Source organism: Ictalurus furcatus, chromosome 16 (genome assembly GCF_023375685.1).
Source record: "Ictalurus furcatus strain D&B chromosome 16, Billie_1.0, whole genome shotgun sequence".
Classification (NCBI taxonomy): Eukaryota; Metazoa; Chordata; class Actinopteri; order Siluriformes; family Ictaluridae; genus Ictalurus; species Ictalurus furcatus.
This window is the reverse complement of record NC_071270.1, coordinates 27,377,552-27,402,144: the sequence shown is the minus strand read 5'-3', so window position 1 is coordinate 27,402,144 and position 24,593 is coordinate 27,377,552. Positions and strand designations below refer to the sequence as shown.

General features: G+C 43.7%; 2 protein-coding genes across 2 annotated transcripts in view; both read right to left on the bottom strand.

Annotated features, from left to right (window-relative positions):
- Positions 1-6,458: 6,458 nt before the first annotated feature.
- LOC128620009 (uncharacterized) lies at positions 6,459-10,997 on the bottom strand. The gene is made up of 4 exons (XM_053644599.1): positions 10,527-10,997; positions 9,817-9,995; positions 8,853-8,986; positions 6,459-8,004 (listed from the first exon to the last, which is right to left on the bottom strand). The coding sequence occupies exons 1-3, from the start codon at positions 10,922-10,924 to the stop codon at positions 8,862-8,864; spliced, it is 702 nt and encodes a 233-aa protein (XP_053500574.1). The 5' UTR covers positions 10,925-10,997; the 3' UTR covers positions 6,459-8,004; positions 8,853-8,861.
- A 96-nt stretch (positions 10,998-11,093) lies between these two features.
- The window catches only part of LOC128620077 (protein turtle homolog A-like), a 42,914-nt gene continuing 29,414 nt past the window's right edge, over positions 11,094-24,593 (bottom strand). The window contains exons 5-20 of the mRNA XM_053644728.1: positions 22,067-22,218; positions 21,265-21,382; positions 20,127-20,268; positions 19,860-20,005; positions 19,021-19,163; positions 18,137-18,277; positions 17,937-18,053; positions 16,700-16,853; positions 16,382-16,493; positions 15,034-15,215; positions 14,702-14,919; positions 13,304-13,388; positions 12,979-13,149; positions 12,794-12,818; positions 11,871-12,596; positions 11,094-11,247 (exon numbers count right to left, since the gene is read on the bottom strand). Of these exons, the coding sequence (XP_053500703.1) occupies positions 11,094-11,247; positions 11,871-12,596; positions 12,794-12,818; positions 12,979-13,149; positions 13,304-13,388; positions 14,702-14,919; positions 15,034-15,215; positions 16,382-16,493; positions 16,700-16,853; positions 17,937-18,053; positions 18,137-18,277; positions 19,021-19,163; positions 19,860-20,005; positions 20,127-20,268; positions 21,265-21,382; positions 22,067-22,218 (2,786 nt within the window). The remainder of the gene's footprint in view (positions 11,248-11,870; positions 12,597-12,793; positions 12,819-12,978; positions 13,150-13,303; positions 13,389-14,701; positions 14,920-15,033; positions 15,216-16,381; positions 16,494-16,699; positions 16,854-17,936; positions 18,054-18,136; positions 18,278-19,020; positions 19,164-19,859; positions 20,006-20,126; positions 20,269-21,264; positions 21,383-22,066; positions 22,219-24,593) is intronic.

Sequence of the window (24,593 nt, the reverse complement as noted above, 5' to 3'; positions counted from 1 at the left end):
ATGATGTTACATCAGCGAGAGAAGGTTGTATAGAGGCGAAAGAGGAGTGGACTGAGGACTGAGCCTTGTGGGACGCCAACTGATGAGAGATAGGAAATCCACGCCGTGTTTCCTGACATGATCAGGAAACGGACGGTCAGGGACGCCGTGGGTTCAGAGCTGATCCTGGGCACACATTGGCAGGAGAAAAAAAATATAAAATCACCAGACAATGAAAGCCTAATAAATCTACTTAGAACTTCACATTCAACTGTGATGATGACATTGAAGAGTCTTGACAGGATACAAATATTGATGTCTGACATTCATTCATTCACTCATCCATCCACCCATCTTCAGTCCTGGTCAAGGTCGAGAAAATCCAGGGAACGCTGGACCCGAGGCGGGAATACACCATGCATGGGACTCCAGTCCATCACAGGGCTCCATTAGCGTGCTCGTTCACACCTAGGGGCGTTTTCTTGTCGCCAATCCCATCTACCAGGATGTTCTTGTGAGCTGAGAGGAAACCCATGCACATCTGAGTGAGGCATCATAACAGTACACCTGTGGTAGAAGAAGATATGCCATCGAGAAAAGAAGGAAAGTTGTGAGTTGAGAGTTGAGCCTTGCATGGAGGAGATGTTGGAGGAGATGTTGGAGGAGATGTTGGAGGACAGCTTCATGTTAATGGATTTCTCCATTTCTAGTTCTGGAGATCTGAGATACTGTACAGTTTTATAACTGCTTCCCTGCTCTGATGTATCTACTGAACATGGTTAGATGGATTCCTGGTCTTTTGAGAAGGCAAATAACCAAACTGCGATGGACTTCAAACATCCAGGAACCTTTGAAACCACAGGAAAATTTGAAACCAGAAACCAGTTATTATCTGCTGGGGTTGGAGTGTTGATAAAAAAAAAAAATAAATAAATAAAAAGCATCTGTTAGTGCCGTGATGGGTGAAAAGGTAAGAAAGTTGGAGAACGGTGATGAACGAATGAAGCACTGTGGATCTGGACAGGTTTTGTTTTATCTCACTGACGGTGAGAGATTTTGAGTATAGGGTTGGGAAAAATGCATGACATGTTAGTGCTTCAAAGGAGATTGGCAATACTCAAAAAAAAAAAAAATTGGTACTTTTTTTTGGAAAATGGTGGGGTGGGGTGGGGTGGGGTGAGGTATCAAAGACATGAAACGCAAGTCTGCTTTTCAACAGTCAGTTATAGTGTACTCATGTGGGGGTTTTTTTTTTGTTGTTGTTCTTTTCCAACAGTCTTGGGTCCATCTGAAGCGTTCTCCTTGGTGAAAAGAAAGAAATGAAATTGAAAATTTGATTCCACGTTTATTTTTAGTAACACATGGCGTCGAATACAAAAGAAAGAGTCGACTGAGTCGTCGTCGTCCCCCCCCCCCCCCTATAATCAAGCCCGAAACTCAAAGAAAAAGAGAACTAGTGCATGAAATCAAAAGGGTGAAAAAAGAGGATCGCTTACTGAGATAATGAACCGAAAGGTCACGTCCAATCAGTTTGACTTTAAAAGTGATTACGTGAGTACGTTCAGGAGGTTTTTCTCCCCCCCCCTCCCCCTCCCATCCCACCACCCTCCACCCTGAAGATGTCCAAGCTGAGAGGAAAAATCGTTCTTAAAGCTTGAATTGTATTGGAAACGCATTTCGCCGGTGTGTTTATCAAGCGTCTCGTTACGCGAGTGTTGATCCTGAATCAGCTCACTCGTATTCATCACCGTATGCTAATCGATATCTGCTAGCATGTGTGCGAGAGCGAGAGCGGGAGCGCCGGGAGGCAGGAATAACGACGCAGGAGACGGAACGTCGGACGCATACTAATGCGTCTACAGCCAGGCTGAAAAGAGAGCGCTGTTAGAGGACGAAGGAGAAAGAATGAAGGGAGATAATATTGTGTTCAGAACGTGAACTAGAAAAGAGATTTCTGCTCGAACAAATCTGTTCGGATATAATCACGACCCCGGAACGAGATGATGGTGGGATAAATCGGCCGCGTTTCCATGCAGATGTACAGATCGAGCTGCGTTTAAACACAGCGTTTGGGATTTCTTCTCTGATTTGCATGTTGCTGCCGGATATCAGTCGCGCGACTCGTTAAATGCATGGCTCATTAAAAGTATAAAATTAGCAACAATCTGCCACAGCACAACCGAAACGCGGATCTTTCCGAATCTATCATTCAGACCGACCGCTGATTTCTCCGAGTGCACATGCAGCCGAGTAATAACCTAAAGGGAGAAAAACAAAAACGATATAAAGTACGTTAATAAGGTGCTGAAGACGTGCCGAGACATGCTTCTAATTACTGTAACCCTTTCAGTACAAAAACTAAATAAACCACTGTCTAGGCGCGTGTGTGTGTGTGTGTGTGTGTGTGTGTGTGTGTGTGTGTGTGTGTGGCCGTCGCTGTCCTTAGAAGGCCTAATGAGCTGTTACTGGATTTTTTAATTGAATCATCTGGAATGAAGGTAGAACTCCTCGGTAAACACACACACACACACACACACACACACACACACACACACACACAGTACTATCCTTGTGAGGACCTTCCATCGATTTAATTATTAACGCAGCTAATTAAGGCTATGCTTCTTCTAAATCTAACTAAACCACAAACCCCATGAAACCCTTCGGCTTTTTTTTATTTTCTTTTATTTTATTTTTTAAAGATAAGCTGAAGACCAAAACCGTCTGATATTCCGGTCCTTGTGGGGACATTTGGTCCCACCAAGATGACACACACACACACACACACACACACACACACACACACCAACCAACAACTATTAATCATTTACTTTTAATGTATAAACTCATCGCACAGAAATATCCCATGTGACCATGTCGGTAAAATCATTGTACAAAGCTGTAACAACATCTGGTTCAGTTTAAACAGCTGGAGACATCGCCGTTCTGTACAGTAACTGCACTCTTTATTTACTGATGAACCCAGGAGTTTAAAAGAGAAGTAAGAAAAGAAAAAAAAATAAAAAAAACCTTGTCTAGTCTAGAAAAAGACTCTAAAATCTGGATAGACAGCACGAAGTAGTCGATCGGTTATATAAACATTTACATGTAAGGATATTTACATTGCATGGTGGTAAAGAAATGTAAAAAAAAAAAAAAAAAATAATAATAACAATCACATGAACAGTAGTGTACAAAAATATCATAATAGCAAAATAGAGCACGTGCGACAAACGTGCGTCTTTCCTTCACACTTTGGTCAGAGTCGAGTAAAGAATAAAGCGGCGGTTGTAGCGGTTGTGGCGGTTGTAGCGGTTGTAGGTTTAGATGTGGAAGTTGATTATTATTATTATTATTATTATTACTACAACACCACACCGCGAAGTGTTTTATTCCTCTTATATGACAGCTACTTCCCTCCCAGTGATTGCATGCTTTGCCTATTAAAGAGCTATACATCATACTTATTATCCATTTATAGTTGTAGAACAGCGTATTTCCTGTTGTCGCTTACGTTACAGCAGTTGTAAACGTGAAGCTCATGAAACTCCCCTGTCCTGAAAACCTACAAGCTCTTACAAGCCACCGACACTGGAGACTCCTTCCGTGAACGTCTCCGATGCAGAAACCTTTTCTGTGCAGCATCGATTCCTGTGGATGAACCATTTCCATAGAAACGGTAACTCTTTTCTTTTTTATATATATATATATATATATATATATATATATATATATATATATATATATATATATATATATATATAGAAAACGAATCAACGCCTTCTGACCAATCAGAACGGAGAATTCAACAGCGCTGTGGCGCAAAACGCATTCCGATCTGGCTTCTCGTGATGGGTTTTGATGCTTTGCGTAGCCGATAGCAGGGCTGTCGGATCTTATCCGGAAAGGGCCGGTGTGGGTGCAGGTTTTCATGCCAGTCGAGCAGGAGCCACACCCGATTCCGCCCGTTTAATCAGCTGATCTTGAGCTTTCAGTAGACTCGGGTGTGGCTCCCGCTCGGTAGGAATGAAAACCTGCACCCACGCCGGCCCCTTTCCGGATAAGATCCGACACCCCTGCTCTACAGCCTACAGCAACGTCTTTACGAAACGGCTTAAAACGGCGAGAAACACACATTTTAAATCCGTTCGTTTATCCGTGACTAATTTTGAGTGTCTGCTAGAAGACAATGCCGGATGGAAATGTGGCACTTCATTACCTCTCCTGATTAAGCGTAAATGTCGATCGCGGTTAGTCTGAGGCGAGCGTGCATCTCGTGTGCCTAACTGTCCGTAAAAGAAACGGAATAAAACACCGGTACGCTGTCTGCGCTGAAGGTAAAGCAGGTAATGAAACTCCTTTTACACATCATTTCACGATTCGAAGGTGAATTATTAAATTATTAATTAATCCGGTTAATCAGGCAGCAGGATTAAGGCCTACCGAATTCGGAAGCAGGCGCGGCGTTCGCGCTCAGCGTGGCGTAGTCGATAGAAAAGTTTCTTGGATTCATTTATTTTGGTTTGTGTCACGCCTGAGTAAGAGGAAACTAAAATAAGTAGCGAATAAAAAGCAGATGAAAAGCATCGTCTTTACAGAATCGTAACGCGTTAAAGCGGCAGGAAGTCTCTGACTGACATTTCAGCAGGGAGCTGTTTGAGCTAGCGTGCTAAGTGACCGCGTCGTGCTAGCGTTAGACGTTTTTCTTCTTCTTTTTCTCTACACAATGCTGTATTTTCCACGTCCTGATTCGGAAGATTGTCTAGCATCCGTTCGAGCTGATTACCGGGGTCATGTGAGTAACGCTAGAAGGTGAGGAGCTTTGCAAACAATTAGCGATAAGTTGCTTTTAGCGCCACCGAGAAATAGGCGTGCTGATTATAGCATCGTCAAACAAACGAATCGGGTTAAAGGGTCACACTGTGAAAGCTGACAGGAAGTCGTATTTCTCCGGCTGTCGGATGAGTGAAGGAAGGAAAGGAGAAAAAGGACCGACAGCTGTGAATGGAAAGCTAATTAGCCTAGATGTCTAAACTGTTAACGTAGCCTATGTAGCATAGAGATTTTTTCCCACGATTGATGGATATCATCGTTACAAATGATTTTCTCAATTATTATTTATTTATTCGTCCGTTTGTTCTCTTCTATGTATCTCCTTTCTTTTTCTCCTCCGGTCTTTAACAGTTCAAAAAACAAGGTCCGTGCGAGTTTTTTTTTTTTTTTTTTAAAAACAGGATAAAATAACGACTAGGCCAGAGACGTCCATCATTCCGTCTCTGATTGTCTTCAGGCTTTTCTTCGTAACCGCGTGAGCTGCAATTATGACAAAAAATTTAAACTGTCAGGTTGTTTCATTCTTACTCTTTGACTCTCTTTTTTTTTTTTTTTTTTTTCAGCGACAGAAGCTTTCAAGTAAGATTACCGTGTGTGAAATCCTACAATGTGTAATTATACTTAATCCTCTCTTTCACGAAACCCTGAAAGCCAAATGACTCTGTTTCAGCGACTCTCTGAGGCGCGTCAGCGTTTCCCGAATCGCTCCGCGGTTTTGTTGGTTTTTTTCAGCTTTCAGCGCCGATGAGCGGAAATGTTTGGATGTGGAATCTCGGGGTTTCGGAAAACACCGCACGATGTGGTGCGTTACAGTCTGCGATAACTCCGCAGTATTAGTCTAAATTGGAAATTGTCGACGTTTTTGTACGTTTTAAGTCGTACAGTCCCGTCTCTTTCCGGGCTTCTTTCTCACGACGTTAAAACAGAATAATGTCGCGATCGGTGTGGCTACTTTAATGACCGTTTCAATGGAGATATTGATGCTCTCGGTGTGAATCTGTACGCTGAGACCATGTCCACAGAGTTTAAAGGAGTTTAAAGTGTGTGTGTGTGTGTGTGTGTGTGTGTGTGTGATCCCCTGGGAACTGAGCTGACATTTAACGAGCTATTCAACATCCTGTGTTTTTATAAAAGAATTATATCTGGCAAACCGTGTGCTTTGGCTGACTTTTATATTTAAAAAAAAAAAATAATAATAATAGTAATAAATTGCACGGTGGGCCTCATTTATCAATCTTTGTTTTCATAGGTCAAGTAAATATTGGAATTAAATACCAGAGATAAATATTCCCAATAGATTTACAAAAATACAGAGAACCACACTGATGTTTTCCGTACTCGTGCGTTTGCCGACAACCACCAATCATCTGTAAACTACAGAGCGTCTTCGTGACAGATTTACATTCAGCCACGCCTACAAAACTCCATAAAAGGCAACCCTCATAGGGAGTGACTAAGAATGACGACTAAACGGTGGACGAGCGCCTCTTAAGCATGGTATGCTCCAAATCTTCTAAATCCAGTAATGCAGCTCAGCCACTGCAGCTACCACAGACACACAATAACTCCTCCTCTTTTTTTTTTTTTTTGTTTGTCTTTTATTTTAATTAAACAGCTAGTATTCGTGAATGGATGTTTTCTATTCTAGAAGTCAAGGAATTGAGGTCTATCCATCCATCTTCTATAATCGCTTGTCCTACTGGGTCGTGGGGAAATCTGGAGAGTATCCCAGGGGACAAGGCGGGGTACACCCTGGACGGGGTGCCAATCTATCGCAGGGTACGATCACATACACACTCACACACACATTCATACACTACGGACACTTTGGACATGCCGATCAGCCTACCATGAATGTCTTTGGACTGGGGGAGGAAACCGGAGTACCCAGAGGAAACCCCAGCAGCACGGGGAGAACATGCGAACTCCGCCCAGAGAGGGCAGGGTTAGGGTTAAGGTTAGGGCGAACGTGCTAACCGCTAAGCTACCGTGCGCCCAGGAACTGAGGTGTGTAATGGAAATGAATAAGTGAGGTCAACTTGACAGAGTAATCCATATTATAAAATCGAAGCAACTCATCAACGGTTATACGTTTTGAAGCTGATCAATCGAGGTTCCCATTAGTGACTCTCCTTAAGTGATATAAATGTACACAAATACGACTGGATTTTCATGAAACTACATTTCGTGTCTAAATCCCCCTGCAAATAACTGACTAATCAATCCATTCGTGTACGTTTTCATAAATGAGGATAAAGTGTCTGGAAGTAAATGTGGAAAATATATCGAATATATTGACTGTAAAAGTGTCGTAAACAGTTAACAGTCTGATCTCGGCTGTCCTTTTCGCTGTAATCCTTCATGTAAGTTTCTGCTTTGTTTTGAAAAAGAGAGCTCTGCCTTCCATCAAGCCATTTTCACATTATATAATGGATCACCTCTTACGCCCTCAGAGCACCGATCGCGGTTTGCGTCCTCTCATGTTATTCCCAAAGGCAAGGAGTGCAAAAAGAAAGCTTTCACGTTAGAACTTTTACTCACAACTGACCAGGCTTTTAATCCCACTGCTCGGTCTCCGAGCGCGGATCGATATCCTAGTCCGCGGCTAACCGCCATGCGGAAAGTTTGCTTCGGACTGCATCTGAAGCACTCGAAAATACCCGAATCTGACCACATGGACTGGCAACCTTCCTCGATTTAGACCTGTTCCATCCTTGGCATGAACTTTTTTTTTTTCGTTCTCTTTCATTTCGCAGGTACAGGAAGTGTGAATCGCAGTGCCGAAAGAGCGCGGCAGTTTATTTGGAGCAGGTTTCTTGAGTCACTTTGCTCCTCGGTGTAATCTCAGACGAGTGATGAAACGAGGGATTCATTTCCTTCATCCTTTGAGACCGGTGAGTGCAACCAATCGGAGTCGCTCTCCTCAATCCCACGGGGAAATTATCCCGAATTCAAATGTCACTGGAGATGTCGTGACAGCTGGATTTGTCCGGGAAAGTATCGGGCTGTCTTCGTTTGCATAATTTCGCCCGACAGGCGTTTAAAGTCGCGTAGAGCGGAACGGAAAGCGAAAGCGGCGAGGAAACTTCGAACACTGAACGCGAAAAACGGGTCCCGCGTCTTTGTTGGTTTCTCATCGACGTTATGGAGTCTCTCGTGTTTCGAGGTCCACCATGTTTGGTCCAGAGGATCCTGTTTTACACAGAAAGAGAAATGAACATTGTAGTGTGTTAGATTACAGTATCAAATATGCATTGGGGTTCGCTCTGGGTAATATTCAATATTGAAGTGTTTAAATATTAAATAGAGCGATTCCATCTAAGAATGTAATATGCGAAGTTATCATTCGGCTTAATCACGTGTCCAGTACGATATTACTTTCAGTATCGAACAAACTTTTGGTATTTTTCTTATTTGTTATATGCATAGACAAACACACACATAGCCGGACACACACTTATTAGACGGTGTACGTGACTCTACATTCACGCTAGCAAGCAACAAGCATCACTAGTCTGTTGGTCTCTCGTGGATGTGCGCTTGCATATTTTTATTTCCGACGGGAGACTGTAAACGTACAGCCTACAGCTTGATTTCCGTGTTACGTGCACAACTTCATACTAGCTTCGTTTTCAGATTAGATTAGATTAGTTTAGCAAAGCAAGCCAACTGTCCTAGCTACGTACACTCGCCGGAAACCCAAACAAATCTCTGCTACGTGTTTCCATGCTTTCTTTTTCAACATACCGTCCCTACAGTATATACAATTAATGAGAGCGGCTAATTTTTCAATTAGTGAACGGAAAGTAATTGCAGATAGGAACTAAGGTTTTGAGTGGGGAACTGAAGAAAGCCATAGGATTGGTCAAAGGAATCGTTCCAGCCAATCGGTTGGATTTGTCGTGTTAACGCGTCGACAGAATCTCACTTCAATTGTCACGTTCGTGGTGAAATCGCGGCTTCGTATCACAGAAACTGAACGACGGCCTGGCACTCCGTAGCTTGCTAATGTAGCGTGTACATACTGGAGGTGTCCTTACCGTTAAGACTCAGAATAACACCGCCTCAGCAGCAGGATTAGGATCAGAGTAGGACATGGAGCCGTGCTGAATTTCCCGCTCCAGGAGAGACTCTTCACAGCTGGGGGGCAAAATGCTAACCGAGCGGTACAGACCTGCAAACACACGTTAATTAATTTAATAAATCGACTCATTTTAATGTATTTATTCATTTTCATATGATACATTTGCATGTGATTCATTTTCATGTGATTCATTTACATGTGATCCATTTTCATGTGATTCATTTTCATGTGATTCATATTCATGTGATTCATTTACATGTGATTCATTTACCTGTGATCCATTTTCGTGTGATTCATTTTCATGTGATTCATTTACCTGTGATCCATTTTCATGTGATTCATTTACATGTGATTCATTTACCTGTGATCCATTTTCGTGTGATTCATTTTCGTGTGATTCGTTTTCGTGTGATTCATTTACTGATTTGCTTCTCTTTAAATCCAGTTTTAGACTGTGATAAAATGTGATTAGATTTAATAAATCAACTGTTGAATTCTCGGTTCTGATTGGTTATAAGGTGGTGATTAATTAACACAGCGACTTGTATGGCGGATGCGCAACATAAACGGATTTAAATACGCGTGGAATCGTGGATATGGTGACGTTTTCTACAAGGAGATGTTTATTTAACCTTTACGGAAGGAGTCTCCGGTGTCAGCGTTTTTTAACGGTCAAAGGTAAAGCTGTAATGTTAAGTTTTCCGACATTTTCAGGACAGAAGAGTTTACGCTTTGTGGTTTTTTTCTCTAGGATGCGCTGTTTCTATGAAAATAATCAACTTCAGGGTAGTAACATGGACTCCCGCCGCAAATGTGTGATTCCTTACATAAAATGGGACTCAAACAGAACGGTTTTTTTCAACTGTAAGAACATTTAGGAGAACATTTTAAATGTGTCTGGTTCAACAAATTTCCCCCACCTCTCTTGTCCTGCTTTAAGGCCAACCTGCTGTCGTTCGCCGCACTCCTCCGTCTTCCCTTGCTCAGGATCTCCCCCTGCAGGCATACTGTGCTCACTGAAGTTTTGAGGTCATTAGAGTTCACGGAGTCGTAGTGAGAGTCCCACTCGTAGTTCTCATCGACGGAATCTCTCCTGGAGCTGGAGATATAGTTTTAAAGATATTTCTTTTGTTGTTTTCATTCCAGCACACACCGTATAGGCAAAACTATAGACGCCCATGTCGGAATATATCTGTAAAATGGCACAGAAGGCATGGAACTGTTTCTGCTATGTGGGTGGGAGGGCTTTCTTCTCTCTCATGCCAATCAGAGTGACACTATCTAACGGAAAGGGGGTTCTCCAGGACCAGGATCAGGGTCGAGAACCTGTCGTCTACACCATTAGTAGCTGGTAACGTCAGGAGAGAACCAGCTAGCAAGTGGGACTTTATGAGAAATTTGGGTAGGATTTAAAAAGAAACTCTGCAAATGGACGACAAAGCAATTTTGTAGGATTCCATCACAATACTGAAGGACCCCTGAGATGCAGTATGCTGTTTTTCTTTTATTTAATACTCTTGATTCAATTAGCTGGTTCAATAACACCTCGCCCCCCTAGAAAAACACTAGCCTAGATATAAATAAAATAATAATGGGCAAAGGAATTGAGATTGAAGCAGGTGTCTCTCACCATTTATGTAGCGAGCGCTGGCCAGCCTCGTCTCTATCGCTCTCCTCGGGGATCTCTAGGGAGCTGTTTAGAGGTGGGCTAAAAGACAGAGACTGCCTGCTGCTCGGCTGATCCATACTTCCTCTGCCACTGCTATGGCTGGCATAGCTCCGGCAACTTCCCTCGGGTTCTGGGGAATAGCAGTGCATCGGAGGCCAGTGGGAACCCTCTAGAGGCACGGAAGGCGGACTGTGGCGCTGGCAGTCTTGATCTGCAGTAGAGGCACCATTAGAGGCCTGCTGACGATAGGAGTCTCGAAGCTGATTTTCTGAAGGTGCACACGGTTCAGTTTCTTGACTCTGGGTCACCTGGTTCTCCTCTCCACTTGGACAAGGAGACAGGGAGGAATTTCGCGCCATGCTTAGGGAGTCAATCCAGGCGTCAGGGGGCAGGAATTGCTCACTGTACTTTTTATCATCCAAACTAGGGGCACTTTTGTGGTGATTTATATCTTGGGATTCCCCACTAAGGCCATTCTGGGAAGCCGGTCTTTGTCGATGTTTTGAGGGAAGGGTTCTACTTGACCCACTACTCATCCTCTCGGAGTCTCTTCTCAAGCCTCTCTGAATGGTTTTGTACCCTGATTGTCTTTCTGTCTCCATCTGCAGCTGATATAAACTGGGTCTGTGAGAATCCATGGACCTTGGCATGGACCTCGTTAAGCGAGTATGAGCCTGTATCTCTGGCTCATCCACACACATCTCCACATAATCAGTTGCACAGCCAGCCCGTCCTCTGCTTTTCTCCACATTTCCTCCTTGCTGTGTATCTCCCAAGTGACTCATTCTTGGGAAAACATGCTGTTGACTGCGACTGTAGGCTACAGGATTCTTCAGGCTGCCCTCCACACTATAATGAGATCTTTCCAGTGTTGAGTCTAAAGGTTTATTATCAGAATTGACAGGGGCACCTTCAGTCATGGTTCGTCTTCGCCGCTGATCTTTAACACGTGATCTTTGGGGCTCCCCTCGCTCTAGACTTTTAGACCTTCTGTGGTTTGACATTTGGTTTAAATGAGAGTTGTTCAGGCACTCAAAAGTACTTTCATGGCAATTCTGTGCTTTTACCAGATTACTGGGAGACATTATATATCCAGCCTCCCACGGAATACAAGAGGAAGCTCTTACTCTTGGAATAATAGTGTTACTGGATAGACACTGCTCTCTGTTGGACAGTTGTGTAACATGCAAGGATCCTGGTCCTCTGCTTTTCCAGGCTGTTTCATCATTCTCTGCAATTCCTCTCTTGCACTCCACTCGGAGTGACCCACCTCTCTTGACTTCAAAGTTCCGATCCAGAGTGTACTTTCGCAACTCTCGCTCCAGCTCCTCTCTCTCTTGGGCCAGCCTAAGACACCGGCTAAGATTGCCTTGTTCTCTTTCATGCTCCATTTGTAGAACAAGCGTGCTGGCTGTGGAGTGAGTGTCGCCACGCTTTAGCGTCGGACAGTTGTCCGACGGTGGGTAGAGAACCGAACCGCTGATCTCAGAGGACAAACTTGATCTATTTGAGATCTCCTGTCCAAGAGACACAGAGTAGCAGCCATATCTGGGCAACGTTTGCGCTCTGCCCGAAGGAGAAATGTCCAATCCACAAGACGGCATGTCCACGGACAGGACGAAAGGAGGATGCCTTCTTTCACTCCTGTAAGAGCGCAAAGATTGCGATTTACGAAGTGTGGCATCACCAGGTCGCTCAGATGAACGTGAAAAGCCTTGCCTCGACATTTCGTGCTTGGATGGAGAGGTATAGAAAGTGCCAAACTCTTCATAAGGCTCAAGCATGAATCGGCCATCTGGCCCACGGTGAATGAGCTCCACGGTGGAGGCACGATGGAGGTGAATCTGAGGTACTGAGCCCTGGGAAGGGGTCTGGGTACATGGGAGCTGGTGCTGTTTCTGGTCAGGACAGTCGTTGCGATTGGATTTGTCCGAAGAGTGGTCTGAAGAGGAGGAGGAACTGGAGAGCGGGCGAAGAGGGAGGAGCTTCTGTTTTAGTACACTGTCAGGGCTGTCAGGGTCTGACTCATCTCTGAAGGAGATACAAGATGTGAAGAATGAGCAGTAATAACAGAAGTCACACACACACTGCTAGATTTTACTTCACATCAATGAACCAATAATGCTAATAAAAACCTTCCATCCATTTCCTGAGACAGAAGGTAAAAGTAACGCATCCATCTTCATTAACAGGAAGTAAATGATAAGAGACTGATCAAATACACTTACTTCCTGGACGGAGCAGCGGGGTGACCTGAAATAAGCAAATGACACGGTGAATTGAAATCTGAGGGAAGAATTACTTTATATTCTGTTCTAAACAAGAACTTTTTATTGAGCTGGGAAAGACACGGTCTATAAAACACTCATTGTGTTTTTGTGGTTTAAAAAAAAGCGACGTGTAGTTTCTTTACCCCGCATCATCTTCCTGTGTCGCCGGTTTCTTTTACGGCCGATTACACACACCGTGACTAAAATGATCAGAAGCAAAAGGCACAGGACGCCCATCCCAATCATGACTCCAGCCCAGAGTGGCTGAGGCTCTGTCCCAGGTAGGTGTGAACTTGGAGGGTGCATGTCCATGACTGCAAAATAAAAAGTTGTTTTTCTGTTTAATTCCATCACACCGCTCAAAAACAGAACAATGGATGATTTATGAGAATAATCCAAACAGATATGGGCCTAAATTGAATAACCAGAGCAGTTGGAAGGAAAGTGGAGCGAGGCTTAGGCACTGACCCAGAGTGGAGACGTTGATCGAGTGACTCGGCGTGCTCAGCTGTTCTCCACGGCGAGACAGGAGTCTTAGCTCGTAGTTGCAGTTCTGCAGAATGTCAGAAAGTGAAGAGAAAAAACGAAAAATGGCAAGGCACCGGAATGACATTTATTGAAATATCACAGAATGGAAATATCACATCACACTATTCAGTCCTGAGTTCAAACCGCTCCGTTCTCAGACTGTAATTGTGGCTTTAAAGGTGCAGTTTGTAACGTTTAAAGCAGCCCTGATGTCAAATTTGGCATTTCAGACCTGTCTGTTACACGAGAGGAGAACTGTGTTATATGAGATATTCATGTTTTCATTGAAAGTTCATCATTTCCAAGAAAACAATGTCATTTTTGATGACTCATCCTGTACTAGTCTTGTGTTTGTCCAGTGATATGCTGTCTAAAATGTACAAGCCCCACCCCCAGGGGCGTGTCTTGCTCTACAGAAGCAGCTCTTTAACAACAAACGTGCTTTTGTTCCGTCAGTGTGTTTTTGACCATGCGTCTTTCCTTTTCCAGCCATCACTCGGTGAAGTGGTTGGAGTTTGTATATTTGGAAGAAGGTGGAGATGTGACTTTACGGAGGTCTTTGACCATCGCGGGGCTGTTCGATGCCCGAATGTCGCTACCTCAGACTGACGGAGAACGCAATTCCGTCTTTATACGCCGTCTCCATCAGTAGAGTCGGTAATATCATATTATGTACCACCCGGTGACGACCCTGCAGCACGCAGTATGGCAAAACACACGGCTAGGAAATTGTCCTGGGTAAAGTGCACGTGGGTGAAGTGTTTGAAGGCGGTGGTGAAAAATCCTCCACAACTGATAATATTTGGTAAATGGTCGGCACTTATATAGCACTTTGATAACCGTAGCAGTTCCAAAGCGCTTTACACTGGCTCCCATTCACCCATTCACACACACACACACACCAATGGTAGCAGAGCTGCCACGCAAGGCGCTAACTTGCCATCGGGAGCAACTCGGGGTTCAGCGTCTTACCCAAGGACACTTCGGCATGTGGAGTCACGTGGGCCGGGAATCGAACCGCCAACCCTACGATCAGTGGACGACCCGCTCTACCACCTGATCCACAGCCGCCCCGTATTTAGGTAGCGCTCTAAGTAAGCGTGTTTAGATATATACTTGAATAGAAATATCAAATCACAGCTCTCAAACCATTTTCAGAGGACTTTAAATGTGTTTCTAGCTCTATATGAATCATTTAACCTTAAAAATACCTTCAAAGCCACGACATGTAACTGAATGCTGAAATTGCTGCGCGACAGATTTTGAGATTTTAGCATTTGCATTTCCTCTCACAGGGTACCGGAGGACTACAAGACAAACAAAAGTACCAAACAATACCTTTTGCAATCCCTGAACAAGCATTTCACTCTTATTCGCACTGATGTCCTCATCCAACGTCGACCACTCCCCGTCCTCAAGACGTGACTGGAGGACAAAACTGTCGACAGGTAGCTGCTGAGTCGATGGAACCGCCCAGCGTAGATAAACACCCTCGGAACTCTGGTTGAAGGATAGCGGCGTGGGCGGTTCCAGCTTGGACGATGCAGGGAGTGCATCTGGATAGGAAGCCAAAAAAAATATAAATGAATCACAAGTCGTGCAGATGGATCGGGACAGAGAGAACGAAGATCTAGAGCTGGTTAATAGAGGTAATAAAAGCTGGTTCTGACCCATGGTTCGGGCAGAGGTGATGTCACTGAATGGGCCGCTGCCCAGCTTGTTGTGAGCCATCACGCTGAACTGGTACTCGGTGGATGGAAGGAGGTCACCGACCAACACACTGGAGCTGGAGGACGGACCGGGAGCCGAGCGCCACTCCTGCTGCTCCTCAACGGCACACACGCACTTCAACCTGAATGAGAATAAGCGCAATTATTACAGATATATCAGAAGTGGACTGAGGGGCGTGTCCATGAAGTAGGTCTCAGTATTCACATATCCGATATAGACTAACGGAAAGCGTTTGTGGTCTAAACACTACTCAGAACCTCGTCTGTGCAGAAGCCTACTTCTGCTCAGGATAAACCTGGCAACCTTGAAGGTGCAGGTAATTTTTCTGTGCCAAGCCGCATAACCCGACTCTGAATATGTATGACTTTCGCCGTGTAAATATCGACAGGACTTTTGGACTCAATTCGACAACTCCGAATACGGCCCTGTGCGACCAAAATCCGTTTTAATGTGGATAAACACAAAGACAAGACAGCCCCCTGCATGTGACGCTTAACACGGCGGCCGGATTACGTGAGCCCCGCCCACTCGAGAAATGAACGGAAAAATGAACGGCCTCAGATTCTTACACGGGTGCGTGCACAGATATACGACACTCAAATGCAACAGCTGGAGGAACCTAAAAAGAAAAAAAAAATGCTGTTTTTGTGCTTTTTGAGCCGTATAGAAGAAATAAAGTCGGTCATATAGGATGTACTTGTGTAACTCAGCCTAGTTACAGTTCGTTATCCTTTTTTTCCTGTTAAATATAATATCCTTTGTAGTAGTTCTCGTTTCTGATTGTGGAACACTAGTAGTAGCCATTACATAAGGAATGAAGCACTCCGTGTCATGCAGAAACAGGAAAATAATCAGTGACGGGATGGTGCGATGAAGAGGCGTCACTGTTAACAGCCCCGAGGTTTATTTTCCTGTTTTCTACCAACATTAACACATTTTCATGCCTTAAAATCTATATATTTTAACAATACATATTTTATTGTTATGTTTACTGTTCTCGTCTGCATCATAGTAGCTACAGACATATAGTCGCTCCCTCACCAGCTTCTCTTTCTCTCTCTCTCTCTCGATGTCCTGAAGATGTCAAAAAACTTAACAGCTTTACTTTTACCAGCTTGACCAATCAGAGTCCAGAATTCCAGAATATTAAGATAGTATAAAGGACCGTTATAGTACCAGTATTGTGGTGTTTAACCTGTTATTGGTATGGAGGCAGCATGAACGCAGAGACACACACGCACACGCACACGCGCGCGCGGAAATGATAATGAACTTCTAGACACTAACCAGACGGTGAAAGTTTGTGTATATCCTCCATCAAATCCAGGCACCCAGGACACATTGGCCTGGTTTACTCCGACTTCAACGGACATGGAGGACACGGCGTGGGGACTCGTACCTGACACACACACACACACACACACACACACACACACACACACACAGAGAAAGATGAGAACATGAAACAGCACAGAGACAAGAAGAAAAAAAGAAAAAAAAAAGATCTCAATTCTGCCTGTGTGTATGTATGTGTGTGTGTGTGTGTGTGTGTGTGTGTGTGTGTGGAGGGGGGGGGATTGGGGGGATCGTGGTGTTGATCCTCACCGAGCACTGTGACGGTGGTGGTGGCGGTGATGGTGGCGACTCGGTTCGTCACACTGCACTCCCACTCACCATAATGCTCTTTACTCAGAGACTGAAGGAGCAGAGAACCGTTCCCTGTTATAGAGTACAGAGGGCGAGAGACAGAGGGACTGAGCTGGAGAGAGAGAGAGAGAGAGAGAGAGAGAGAGAGAGAGAGAAAGAGTGAAAGAGAGCATGCAAGCAAGATGATGAGATGGGTAGATAGAGAAAAAAAAGTCCGAGGGAGAAAGAGTAGTGTGAGACAAAGGACAAGAGACGGAGAGGAAGAGTGTGACAGAAAGAGGAAGAGGGAGAGAGACAGGTGATGGCAAGTAAAGACAAAAGAGAGAGAGAGAGAGAGAGAGAGAGAGAGAGAGAGAAAGGAAAAAAAACGAAGAGGATAATATGAGGTTATTATGCGATTAACTGATTACTGATTACGTAAAAGCTGGCGGCAAACAAATAAGGAATAAAACACTCGGTGTCATGCGGTGACGGGAAAATGATCAGTGACGGGGTGGAGTGATGAAGAGAAACACACGAAACACAGCCAGGTTTCAGCTTGACCTCTGTTACAAACCACTGACACTGGAGACTCCTTCCTTCTTTCCTAAAATTGTCATTCCCTCCCTCTTTCTTTCCTTCTTTCTTTTTTTCCAAACTCCTTTGTCCTTAAAATGTCAAAAAAAAACCCTTTACGTCTCTTACAAAGCACTGATACTGGAGACTCCTTCTTTTTCTTTCTTTCTTTTTTCCAAACTCCTTCATCCTTCAAATGTCGGGGGGGGGAAACAAACTTTACGTCTTTACCTCCGACTGTTACAAAGCACTGACACTGGAGACTCCTTCCTTCTTTCCTAATATTGTCATTCCCTCCTTCTTTCTTTCTTTCTTTCTTTCTTCTTTCTTTTTCCCCCCCAAACTCATTTGTCCTTAAAATGTCTTTACCTCTGACTGTTACAAAGCACCGACACTGGAGACTCCTTCCATGAATGTTAAATAAACCTCTCCTTACAGAAAACATGCCGTCCGAGTCCCTGTGAACGGGCTTGTTACTATAGAAACGTATAAGAACGTACAAGAACGGGCGCGTTGACACGAAACGGCTGCGCGACTGTCAAAGCTGCTGTTTTAGAAAATTAACCGACACCTTCTGACCAATCAGGATTGAGAACGGAACAGCGCTGAGCACCCTGTATAAGCTGGACGTCCCGGTTACCTTGGTCCACGTGACTTTCGGTGGAGGATCTCCGTGCGCCTGGCAGGGAATAATCAGCGTCCTCCCCGCCTCCGCCCTGTACTCCTTACGCGGCGCGAGCGTGATAGATGGAGGATCCTGAAAGCGTTCGGCACATTACAGCACTGCATGACTTCCTGTATTCGTTTCTATCTATTCGTTTCCTGTTACGAGAGTCTGACCTGCAGGATGACGGTGGTGCTCTCTGATCGGCCCATCGTCCCGTAGCTGTTATACGGAGTGCAGGTGTACACGCCGAGCGCGTCGTCGTTAGCCGTGGTGATAACGATGGAACCGTCTGCCGTCTGGATCCATCCTGGGTACTGAATGAAGTGAGAATAGGAACGTGATTATTTTATTTACTAATACACGGACCATGTTTAAAGCTGATCGGTGTTGTACTCGTCGCAGTCTCGTCCCTTCCTGTTCGCATCCCTGTTCTATTTCCTGTTTTAGTCCAGGCTCAGCTCTTTATTACTGTTTTTAATTACTGCTTCCTTTCCTGAATGTATTCCCTTCCGCCTTCAAACTTCCGTTTCCGTTCACTATACGCGTCTATTTAAATCCTATTTTAATCAAATATTAAAAAGTAAATAGAGATTGTCCATGAGTTTTTAAAAAAAAGGCTAAAACAGTACGCCTGGAGGAGGAGTAATAATAATAATAATAATAATAATAATAATAAATCTTTCAATGTCCACAAATTTTAACATTCAAGTCTAAAACGTGTAATGCTGAAGACAAAAATGAATAATTATTTTTTTTAAAAATAACTGAACTACAACGCGTAAACTCCTCTCTCCTGAAGATGTTGTTACTTTACGTCTGACTGTTACAAAGCCCTGACACTGGAGACTCCTTCCTGGAGATACATGGTACTTAAATGCTTTTCCTTTCTTAAATACGTTTATTTTTTAGATCACGTGGCGCGTCCACCGTACAAGTCCCTGTGTAAGCTGTTCCTAATTGTTTCAGAAAGGATAACGCATTAGAACGAGCGCACTGATGTGAGCGTATAGGTCGTTTCCGCGTGCTGTGTGTTTTCTAAACAGGAAGCGTCTCTTACAGCGTCGAGGTCCAGCGCTTTTCCGTTTTTGGTCCAGTCCACTCGAAGCAGCGGCGGTTCGGAAAGCAGCGGGCAGGAGATCACTCCTCTCATTCCCGTAGGGAGGAAGATCCACTCGGGCATCTGGGTCACCTGCGCAGGGTCTGTTACAGGAGGAGGGGTTAACTCGGTCAACACGGCGGGATGGACGGGTTTTAGCTTCTTTTTTTTTTTTAACATTGTTAATGGAGTTTAATTATTTTATTCGATTCGTTTTGGCTTCTGGATTCACAAATAAGGTTTTAAAAAAAACTCCAGATAAGTGTCCATTAGAGCAAAGGCATTTTTGGAAGTAGAACCTGGTGATTGTTGGTTCTTCACACATATTCTGGTGCCAAAAACAACCATTTTTCACAATAAGAGCCCCTATACATTTGCTCTGGATGAGAGCGTCTGCCAAATGCCGTAAATGTAAATAAACATTTATTTATGTGATATCTTCTCGAAAGTGAAATTCAGGATTATACTTCTTTTTTCCCCCCACAGCATAATGAAGAGCATGATTTAACCTCAATACCTTAATATCTAAAACTGTATTTCAAAACTTTTATTTTAAAACATATGCAAATATTTGAAATGGGCCCCATTTGTTACCTAAATTTAAGATAAATTTACATTATCTGAAATTATAATAGATCATATAGGATATTATCAATAAAATAATTAAAACTGGAGATATATTTCCGTGAATATTTTATATATATATAAGTTTTTGGTCAAATTTCATTTTTGAATTTATAAAATGTTATTATTTATGTATATTTTATTACACACACACATTCACACACACATATACATACGCTGCACTGTAAGCGTGGCCGAGGCAGTGGGCGAAGTCAGAAGGCCGTTCATGGGCATGCAGGTGTATTTCCCAGAATCCCCCGGGATTAAACCGGATATGAGCAGCGTGCCATCGACCATCACTTTCACACGAGACTTCAGAGATCTGACGAACCGCACAAAGACAAAATGATCAGGATGAAATCGTGGCACTAAAATGTCTCACTGACGCTGAAGCTGGTGTTCTGGTGTAAATCTGGCGGTGTGTAGAGTGGAGTAAGACCCACTCTATGTGGTAGACGTTCTCTCCTTCTTTCATCCACACGTAGGTCATGTTGGGAGGATCGGCCTCGGCCTGGCACCGCAGCAAGGCGTTGTGGGACATGTTAAGGACGGTGTCCGTCGGGGGAATCAGGATGACGGGAGGACCTGTGATGAGGAGATGAGGAAAGGTCATTTTAATAACGGATATACACACTCGGGGTTGTGCTGTGGAGGAAAATAAAACGAGATCATTTTAGCTAGTTGACCGGCGTTAGCGAGGATTTGTGATTTGCAGACATTTCTTAAAACTCCACCACCTCACCACTAGATGGCAGTATCTGCTTGTCCAACCTCACTGCCATTCGGATTACGACACAATAAGTGTATCAGGGATCTCTCCGACACAGTGGCTCATAAACTAATGCGTTATAGCACAGAAACGATCTGGGAACAGCTGCCTACTCTGTTCAGGGGAAAGTAGTTCAAAAAGTCGCTAGAAATTACCAGATGACATCACTGATTGATTAATTTGCATATCCAAATGTGTTACATGAAGAAGCAGGATTTTCTAAAGATTCCTTGACTATAATCAAGGTTTATCAGAATAGAAAATAATAGATCATGAAGAATAATATATAGAATATATATATAGAATAGACAAACAACAGTCATTAATGATTGGACATTGGAAATAACGGTGATCAGTGATTGGACGTTGGGAATAATGATGATCAGTGATTGGACGTTGGGAATAATTGTGATCGGTGATCGGACGTCGGGAATAATGATGATCAGTGATCGGACGTTGGGAATAATGGTGATCAGTGGTTGGACATTGGGAATAATGATGATCAGTGATTGGTTGTTGGGAATAATAGTGATCAGTGATTGGACGTTGGGAATAATGGTGATGAGTGATTGGACGTTGGGAATAATGGTGATCAGTGATTGGACGTTGGGAATAATGGTGATCAGTGATTGGACATTGTGAATAATGATGATTAGGGATTGGTCACACAAGCGCAACTCTACACTCTAGTGGTGAGTCAAGTGAATCTGCTCTCTCAACATGTGAGCTAGAGAGCTGTATAAGTTCCCAACTTGCACTGTTCTAGACAACTGAATGTCTAATAGAGGGGGAGGCATAGTATAGGAGCTGACCTATGACCCTGAGCCGCATGGTGTGAATCTCATTTCCCTCGCTGTTAGAGGCTTGGCACTGGTAACCTCCTGCTGCCTCTCTGCTTACAGAAGAGAAAGTCAGACTCCCATTCAGGACCTTTAGAGAGAGCGAGCAAGAGAGAGAGAGAGAGAGAGAGGGGTCAGGATGATGGGAGGGGACAACAGGAAGGGAGGAGAACATACATGGAAACTTTGGTGGAGAGGAAAATGAAAACCAATGATGCAAGTCACAAATGTCACGATGCTATTAATGTACACAATCACAAGCATTTGACATGTTTCTTGTGTAAAGGTTCTTTGGATGGTTAACACTTTCTCGCTTTTCATCTTCTGGGCTGAGAAAAAGAACTTCTCTTGGCTTTATTCTAGGAAATAATGTAACGTTTAGACTTGATGAGAAACAACGGCAGATTTAAAGGGCAGCTGTCTGAGATTCCCAAGACGTCTGAAAACACCGTCATTTTATACAGACGTTCTTGTGTATTTAGATCTTTCTTGTCTGACCGTTACTGGTTTGTTAGCATTAAAGGAAAGTGTTCCGCGATTATGGCGTCCAGCAAGGTTCTCTGTTAGGCCCGTTATTATTCTCCCTCTATATACAGCTGCACGTGTGATTCAGAAACATAACGTCGGCTTTCGCGTCATTGCTAATGATAATGCAATTTATACACAGCCGTTCAGGCAGATTCCGCAGCACAGCTACACAAGATGGACGACAAAAAAAGTAATACATCAATTCAAGTTTTGCTCCATCATGTTAAAACTCATAGATAGATCTCACCATCACATCGCTGGTCTGGGTCATTAGAACTCTGTCTTTATACCACTCGATGGTAGGAGATGGGTTGCCATGGGCAACACACTTGAAGGTGATTGGTCTGCCGAAGAAGGCTTCGGTGATTGAGGGCGGAGTTTCGCTGAACACAGGCGGGGCTGAAAGTACAAATAAACCAGTAAATACTTTGAGAAATTTATAAAAAAACAACTCAGGACAATAAATCCTCCTCCTCTTCCTCTTCCTCATCATCGTCATCACAAAAAGATCAAATCGAGATAACGTCCTCGCTGCAGACAGAAAGAACCAGGAGGTGGAGCTAGACCTGATCCGGCTCCTCCTATAACCTTAACCTTTAACCCCTAACCTAGCCTTTAGGGTCTGTGCCAAGGGTCTCATAATCCGTCCCTGACTCTACCCCCTGGACTTTTTATGAGCCGTTACTAAGAGAAATAAAGCTTGGAAGGAAGTTAGCTTGCTAGTTTTGCTAATCTACAGTATCCGAAAACAAAGCTAATATGAAGCCTAGCACTTAACATGTAAATCAAACTTAAATATGTTTTAAACACCGATGCACGTAAATCGCACAGTGGGCTGCAGAAATTTTTTTTAAATGCTGTACAAGCCACGCCCACAAGCGACAACAGTAGCGGCCGCTACATGTCCACAAGAGACAACCTACAGTACAAGCGACGCGAGTTTCTAGTCAGTTCTATTTTCTTTCTTTTTTTTTCCGGTGATATTTAATCTGGATATTAAGGAAACTAATACACAAATTATAGATTGAAAGTAAATTACTCACTAAACAAGTTCCAGAAACAATTTCACATCAGTTGTTGTCCTTAATGCCCTAATGCCATTAACGTGAATGCTAGTCAACAGCATTTTGTGTGTACGCTAATTCCATGCTAAAAAACTCAACCCTGTTACTTATTTAAGAGCAAAACGCAGCCTCTCAGGAAAGAAACTGCCATAAAGAGAAAGAAAGAGAGAGAGAGAGAGAGAGAGAGAGAGAGAGAGAGATTGTTTCCTTAGATTTATCAGATTCAGTGTTGAAATATGACAAACTATAAAGACTTATTATGGCTAAATCTCACCGCGATCACCGAATCACTACTACTGCTGCTAATGAAGCTGTTATTCATAGACATCAGCCTGCAGGTCGGTGTTTCCTCTGAGAATTAGACGCTAGATGTTACACACACACCCACACACACACGCACATATTCTCTCTCCGTGTATTACGCAATTTCCCCCGTGGGATCAATAGCATAATAGACTTCTCGTCTCCAAACTTGTACACCTGAGGTTAAAGTAAAGCCCTCAGGCGTCTGAGCTCTCCTCAGCTTAGACAGCTTCTGAAAACATGCCAGTTTTCCAGTCTGGTGATCACGTTTAGAGTTTATATAACTCGGAGATGTCCTTCACGTGTGTCATGCTTTGTGATTTCGAGAGACTTTTAGAGCCTTTTTTTTTCCCCTAGTAAGTACATGTGTAAGGATGTAAATTAAAGGCACACACTATGACTACGTTTACACGGACAGCAGTAATCTAACTATCGACCTTATTCTGAATAAGACAATATTCCGATTAAGGTGTTTACATGAGTCGCTTTTAGAATACTCCTTTCATGTTCACGTGTTACGTTATAGAACATAGAGCGATTAACGCCACACGTCATTACGTCCCCGCGCCACGCCGTCCGACGTTCCCTCCAGAATTTCACGTATCGACGTACAGCTCGTCTTCGTTATGGGACCGTATACAGTTTTGGGTGTTTTTATTTTAAATTTTACGAAAGCTTCAAGTGCGGTTCATTATTTGTCGTGCCGTACGTGCAAATAGACGATTGCTTGAAGCAATGGGCTGCGTCCCAAACCGCGTACTTACCGTCTATATAGTAGCTGAGATACATGTATTTCTCCTACTATATACCATAGCAGGCAAGTACGCGGTTTGGGACGCAGCCGTGCTCTCTTGTTCGCCGTCAAACGGTCGAACGCTGCCGTGTGTGATCGTGTCCTGTCGCACAATGCGGTGAAAACTCCCACACGACGTTAACAGTGTGATTAAGGTGCGTACACGTCTGCAACGCACTCCGATAATGCGACCAAAACAGGAATACGCCACACGTCTTAATTCCGTTCGTGTTTACTCCGAGTGTGACTTTAATCAGATTAAGGTCATCAATAATCTCTGTTTACATGCTCGTTTCTTAATCAGAGTATCGTCTTGATCGGGTTAACGTCTCCATGTGTTCGTATGTAATCTCGTACATAATAAACCTGTGATTTATCCGAGGCGATCCATGAATCGTCATCGCTGTACGGAACAGAGGTCCGAACGCAGGCTTTTCAGATAGACAAACCGGATTAATCCGTGCTCGGAAATCCGGAAAAACAAGCGCTCAGAATGAAGCATTTTTTTTTTTTAAGCGTGATAAGATTGCACAATGATTCACAGACAGCGGGGAAACTAACGAATCACGACCGTCGCATGGCGGTACGTAGGCAGGACGAACGAGTTGAGCGAT

What these genes read in the sequence shown, in the direction of transcription:
- LOC128620009 (XM_053644599.1), bottom strand. Translation starts at nt 10,924, where the DNA reads ATGGCGCGAAATTCCTCCCTGTCTCCTTGTCCAAGTGGAGAGGAGAAC. An exon ending in CAGCGCTCGCTACATAAATG is followed by an intron (nt 9,996 to 10,526) that starts GTGAGAGACACC and finishes CTATATCTCCAG; the next exon opens with CTCCAGGAGAGATTCCGTCG. An exon ending in CTTAAAGCAGGACAAGAGAG is followed by an intron (nt 8,987 to 9,816) that starts GTGGGGGAAATT and finishes GTGTGTTTGCAG; the next exon opens with GTCTGTACCGCTCGGTTAGC.